This window comes from Corapipo altera, unplaced genomic scaffold, assembly GCF_003945725.1.
Source record: "Corapipo altera isolate COAL_440 unplaced genomic scaffold, ASM394572v1 201, whole genome shotgun sequence".
Lineage (NCBI taxonomy): Eukaryota > Metazoa > Chordata > Aves > Passeriformes > Pipridae > Corapipo > Corapipo altera.
Genome location: NW_020884940.1, coordinates 2973315 through 2979611, shown reverse-complemented (window position 1 = coordinate 2979611; position 6297 = coordinate 2973315). Strand labels below are relative to the sequence as shown.

At 67.0% G+C, this 6297-nt stretch overlaps 1 protein-coding gene across 2 annotated transcripts in view; it reads left to right on the top strand.

The window, feature by feature from the left end:
- The window catches only part of AHDC1 (AT-hook DNA binding motif containing 1), a 50137-nt gene extending 43840 nt beyond the window's left edge, over nucleotides 1–6297 (top strand). For both annotated transcript variants that reach the window (XM_027661150.1, XM_027661149.1), the window contains exons 3-5: nucleotides 392–432; nucleotides 997–6057; nucleotides 6184–6297. In XM_027661150.1, coding sequence (XP_027516951.1) covers nucleotides 392–432; nucleotides 997–6014 — 5059 coding nt within the window. In that variant the 3' untranslated portion in view covers nucleotides 6015–6057; nucleotides 6184–6297. The remainder of the gene's footprint in view (nucleotides 1–391; nucleotides 433–996; nucleotides 6058–6183) is intronic.

Genomic DNA, 6297 nt, shown 5'->3' with positions numbered 1-6297 from the left:
GTGGGGGGGTGGGATTTGCTGAGCCACTTCCTCGGGCGAAGACCCCCCCCCGCGTGTCCGGAGCGCGGCTCGCCGGGGACACCTAGTGGCAGAGCCACCAAAGGACCCCCGCCACCCCCCGAGCCCCCCCAGCCCCACGGAGGGGTTGGTGGTGGTGGTGGGGATGGGAAGGGGGTGTAAACCTGTCCCCTCTGTCCCCCAGATCAGAGGCAGCCTCCCCCCCTTCCCCCTTCCCCCCCCCGCAGCCCCGATGCCACGGTGATGGGCGGCCGTGGGAGCTCGGGAGGATCAGCCCCTGGTATGGCCCATGGAGGGACTGGCATGGGGGTGGTGGGCACCCAAGTGTCCCCTCCCCACGTGGGGTTAACCCTGCACACCCCTTCCTTTGCAGAGAGCTCAAGTGCAATAGCAGGAGCAGCAGCAAAGCCGAAGGTAAGTCCCAGCCCTGGCACCTTGACCTCCTCCAGCCCCCCAAAATCTGCCCCATGGCAGAATGGGGCAACCCAGACCTTGGAGCGGGCTCTGTGCCAGGGGCTGGCACAGGTGGTCCTGGTGTGGGGAGGGTATCCAGCCCCCCTGAGCTGGGAAAGGCATTCAGCCCCTTTTGAACTGGAGAGAGGACCAGACTCCCTGAGTTGGGGAGGTCATCCAGCCCCCCTTGAGCTGGGGAGGATGTCCTGAACCCTTTGAGCTGTGGGAAGGTGGGCAGACCCATGAGTTGAGGAGGTCATCCGGCTCCCCTTGAGCTGGGAAGGATGTCCAGACCCCTGTGAGTTGTAGTGGGCAGACCCCTGAGCTGGGGAGGGGGGAAGCCCCCATTTTCCCATCTGGAGACAGTGGGGACATATTCCCACAGGTCCTCACTGGTGACAGGGCAGGGATGAGCTGGGGGATGGATGTGGGGCCCCATCCCTGAGAACAGTGGGGATGGAGCGAGGCTGCTTTCAGCCAGCAGTGCCCACAGAGCCTCACTGTCCCCTTCTCTGCCGCCCACAGGTCCCGGTGTCACCTTCCCTGACCCCCATGTCAGCAACTGCCTGGCCAAGCGGCACGCGGGGGAGGAGGAGGTCAGGATGCGCGTGAAGCCCCCGGGCCCAGTGGTAACGACCAGCGTTGTGCGTGGCTCGCCCGACTACGTCCGAGAGCCCAAATTCTACCCCCCGGGACACCCGGCGCAGCAGCCCGCAGCCTGCCCGGCCGAGAAGGCGTTGTCCTGCAGCGTGCTCAGCTTCCCTGAGGGGTCGTGCCCCGCGCTCGGCCGGGAGCACCAGGCGGGCTCGCTGCTGCACGGCGACCCGGCCGACCGCTGCCAGAGCGTCCACGGCGGCACCAAGGCGGCGGAGGACCTGCTGGGCTGTGCCGGGGAACCCCGGATCCTGGGGGGCAGCGCGGAGGAGGCACCCGCCCGCGACCGGGCGCCCAAAACCTTCCCCAACGCGACGCTGGCCTCGGGCCGCTGCAACGTCGACGGCATCCTCGCCTTGCTCCGGAGCAAGTGCGGCAACGGGCACATCAACCTCCACCCCGTGGTGCAGCTCATCGACATCATGAAGGACCTCAACCGCCTCTCCGAGGACCTCAAGAACAGTGGGGTGCACCTGGACTGTGGCAGCCTCCGCGGCGGCGGCGGGGGCCATGAGGACAGCCGCCTCCTGCCCGCCGACCGCGACCTCCAGTACAGCTTCTTCTCCTCGCCCTCCCTGGCCAACAGCATCCGCAGCCCCGAGGAGCGGGGGGTGCTCCTCAAGTCCGACCCGCCGCGGCACCCCCGGCCCCCAGCGCACGATGGAGAAGCTGATGGAGGCGGGGGGAGCACCCCGCAGCCCCCCGGACACAGTGGGGGCGTGGGGGGCGTCTCCAAAGCGCCGGCGGAGGAAGCCGGTTGTTCCCAGCCTGATGCCGGCGATTACTCGGAGCTGGCAGAGGCGGACATCCTGAACGAGCTGGCCTCCCTGGCGTGCCCAGGGACGCAGCTGCTGGAGTCGCAGGCGATGGAGCCGCAGCCCCAGTTGCTGCCAGCACAAGAGCTGGACTCCCAATCCCGGCTTTTGGATTCCCAGTCCCTGGAGTCGCAGCCCCAGCTGCTCGATTCGCAGAGCCTGGAGCCTCTGCCAGAGTCGCTGGAGCTGCAAAATCTGGAGCCGTTGGGGCTGCAGTCGCTGGAGCCGCTCTCCGAGTCGCTGGAGCTGCAGTCGCTGGAGCCTCTGTCTGAGTCGCTGGAGCTGCAGTCACTGGAGCCTCTGGCGGAGCCGCTGGGGCTGCAGACCCTGGAGCCACTGCCTGGAGCACTGGAGCCCCCACTGCTGCCCACCGAGCCCTCACTGCTGGAGCCGCAGCCGCTGGGAACCGTCTCGGAGCTGCTGGAGGCACAGCCGGGCACCGGGGACCCACTGCGGCCCCACGGGCTGCAGCCCAGGCTCGGGGGGTGCCCCCTGAGCACGATGGTGAAGCGGGGTCCCTGCGGGGGCCGGGGGGCTGGGCGGTGCGGCGAGGACCACCGCAAGTACGCCCTGCGCCGGACAGACAAGCCAAAGATGCTGTGCCGCCGGAGGAGGGCGGGGCGAGGGCGCCGGGTGGACGTCACCCCTGAAACCCGCGTCCTGTCCCCCCTTGCCCTGCCTGCCGAGGTGCCCCCCGGGCCCGAGGAGCCCGACACCCCACTGCTGAGCCCCCCGCCGCTGCCACCGCCCCCCGCCACGCTGGACCCTGACGAGATACCCAAGGCCCCAGTGGCAGGGAAGAAGAGCAAGTGCCGGGGGGTGAGGAAGATGGTGGTGAAGATGGCCAAGATCCCCGTGTCCCTGGGGAGGAGGAACAAGACCACCTACAAGGTGTCATCGCTCAGCAGCAACTTGAACCTGGAGGGGAAGGAGCTGGCGGCCAGCACCTCCATGGAGCCCACGCCGCTGCTCAAGATGAAGAACAACGGGCGCAATGTGGTGGTGGTCTTCCCCCCCGGAGAGATGCCCATCATCCTGAAGCGCAAGCGGGGCCGGCCTCCCAAAAACCTGCTGCTGGGCCAGGCCAAGCCTAAGGAGCCCACTCCTGAGGTGAAGAAGAGGAGGAGGAGGAAGCAGAAGCTGGCGTCACCCCAGCCCTCCTACATCGCTGACACCAACGACAGCAAAGCCGACTACTCGGATGTGTTGGCCAAACTGGCCTTCCTCAACCGGCAGAGCCAGTGCTCGGGGCGCTGCTCGCCACCCCGCTGCTGGACCCCCAGCGAGCCCGAGTCCATCCACCAAGCCCCCGACACCCAGAGCATCTCCCATTTCCTGCACCGCGTCCAGGGCTTCCGCCGGCGCGGCGGCAAGGCGGGAGGCTTTGGTGGGCGCGGCGGGGGCCACGCCGCCCGGGCCGCGCGCTGCTCCTTCAGCGACTTCTTCGAGGGCATCGGGAAGAAGAAGAAAGCCCCCACCGCCCTCCACGCCGACCCCGTGCACCCGCGCAAGCGCGGCAGGCCAGAGCCCGATCCCGTGGGAAAACCCAAGAGGAAGCGGCGGGCGCGCAAGAACGGGGCGCTCTTCCCCGAACCCAACTCTGGGCAGAGCTTCGGTGACGGCCCCGCTGGAGAGTGGGGAGGTGGGGAGAAGGGCAGCCCCTGGGCCCCCCACCACGGCCACCCTGGCGGCCAGACTGGACGCAACGGTGGCTACCAAGGGGCCGAGGCGAGACCCTTCCACGCCGCGGGGTTGGAGTCGGGCTCCTCCGGCCGCGCCGGCTTCTACGCTGGGAGCGCGCCGTCCTCGCAGACGGAGGCCGGTCCAGAGCGGCACAGCCTCTTCACCGGATACTTCCGCTCCTTGCTGGACTCGGACGACTCCTCTGACCTGCTGGACTTCGCCCTCTCCGCATCCCGCTCCGAGTCCCGCAAATCAGCGGCTGCCTACACAGCCCCCCCGGCTGCGCTGCCCGGCCAGCGGGGCATGGCCGCCTACACGGCCAGGGGTGGCAAGGTGGCAACGGCCACCCCTGGAGCTGAAGCCGCCTTCCACGCAGCCATGCAGGGCCGGCCGGCATTCCCACCCGGCCGCGCCACTGCCGGCTATGGGGTGACCCAAGGGTCGTCAGAGTGCCGGGGCGCCGAGTCCTTCCCCAAATTGGCACCACCATCAGCCGTGTCCCGGTCTCCCACAGCTCACCCGGCAGCCAGCGGCACCCCCGGCTACTCCCCTTATGGCAGCTATGGCAGCGCCGGGCAGAGCGTGGCACCCACCAGCGTGTTCCCACCAGGAAAGCAGTACCCACCGGCACAGGACTGCCCCAACAGCAAGGACTGCAGCTTCGCCTACGGCAGCGGCAGCAGCCTCCCGTCCTCGCCCAGCAGCGCCCACAGCGCCGGGTACGCGCCACCGACAGCCGGGCCCAGTTTGCCGCTGGGAAAAGCCGCCTTCTTCAACAGTGCCGAGCAGGGGGGGCAGTTCTCCAGCGCCGCGCACACCCCCCTGCGCTGCGACAGCCGTGCCAGCACCGTCTCACCCGGCGGCTACATGGTGCCCAAGGGGTCAGCGTCCTTCCAGCCCTCACCTGAAAACTGCCGGCAGTTCCCCAGCGCTGCGCCGTGGGCTTTCCGGCAGGGCTATGGCGGGTTGGATTGGAGCTCGGAAGCCTTCACCCAGCTCTACAACCCGGGCTTCGAGTGCCACCTCAACGAGCCCAATGTCATCCTGGACATCTCCAACTACACCCCGCAGAAAGCCAAGCAGCAGACAGTCTCCGAGACCTTCTCCGAGTCCTCCTCCGACAGCACCCAGTTCAACCAGCCGGCCGGTTACCGGCGTGCCAACAGCGAGGCATCCTCCAGCGAGGGCCAGTCCAGTCTCTCCAGCCTGGAGAAGCTGATGATGGACTGGAACGAGGCGTCCTCCGCCCCCGGCTACAACTGGAACCAGAGCGTCCTCTTCCAGAGCAACTCCAAGCCCGGTCGAGGCCGACGGAAGAAGGTGGATATGTTCGACACCTCCCACCTGAGCTTCTCCTCCTCTTCCTCCTCCTCCTCCGTGTACCCCGCCAAGAGGAACACAGGACCCCGGCAGCCCCGGGGTTCCCGGGGGGCTTGTGCCTCCAAGAAGGAGAGGGGGACGGGCAAGGCCAAGTTCCCCACTAAGTCGCAGGCAGTGAACCCCCTCTTCCAGGAGAGCACGGACCTGGGCTTGGACTACTACAGCGGGGACAGCAGCATGTCCCCCCTGCCCTCCCAGTCCCGGGGCTTCGGGGTGGGCGAGCGGGAGCCCTGCGACTACGCCGGTCCCTACTCCATGAACCCCTCCACCCCCTCGGACGGGACCTTCGTCCAGGGGTTCCAGAGTGACTCCCCCGGCTTGGGGCAGCCGGATTTGGAGAGCAAGCACTTCCCTGCCCTCCCGCACCAGCTGGCGGCCCCCGGCCAGCAGACTGTCTTTGAGGCCGGCTTGCAGAAAGCCTTCTCGCCCAACTGCTCCCCGACCTTGGCCTTCAAGGAGGACCTCCGGGCGGGCAGCATCCGGAAGCTGCCGGCCTGCGACTCGCTCAAACACAGCATGCAGGGGGGGGCCCTGCCGCACGCCCCCCACCTGGCCTGCCGCGACCTCCCCATGCCTCAACCGCACTACGACTCCCCCAGCTGCAAAAACCCCCCGTACTGGTATTCCCCCAACGCCAGCACCCGGAGCCCTTCGTACGACGGCAAAGCGGGGGCCGGGATGCTGGTGGACTTCATGGGCAGGACGGACCCCCCGTGTCTGAACCCCCACTTGAGCAGCCCGAGCAGCACCCACCCCTCCAAGGGCGAGAAGGAGCCCTTGGAGATGTCCCGGGCTCACCACCGAGGACCCTACGCTTGTCCCCTGATCAATGACTTGAACATCTCCCCCGTACCGAGAGACTCAATGCTGCAGCTGCAGGACAACTACAGGTACCCCAGTTTTGCACCCCAAGGGCACCCCGTCATGGCCCCCACCCAGAAGAGCGGGTTTTTGGGACCCATGGTAGAGCAACAACACCCTGAGGACACTTTTACGGTCACCTCATTGTAGTGTCTGCTGACGTGCCAACCGGACAACGAGGTTTTGTTACAGGGTAGGTGGGGGAGAACCTGGGGGTGAGGGTGGGGGGTGGCAGAGGGGGACACAGGGGATGCCTCGGGGCCATTCTTTCCCTTGGGTCCCCCCCCCTCTTTCTCTCCGTGTTGTGTTTCTCTTTCAGAGGTAATTTAGCCAGCACTTTTTTCTGGAACACTTTTCAAGTTCTGTATTTAACTGGGATTGGAACCGTTTGTTTGTTTTCTAAAAAAAAAAAAAAAAAAAAAAAAAAAAAAAA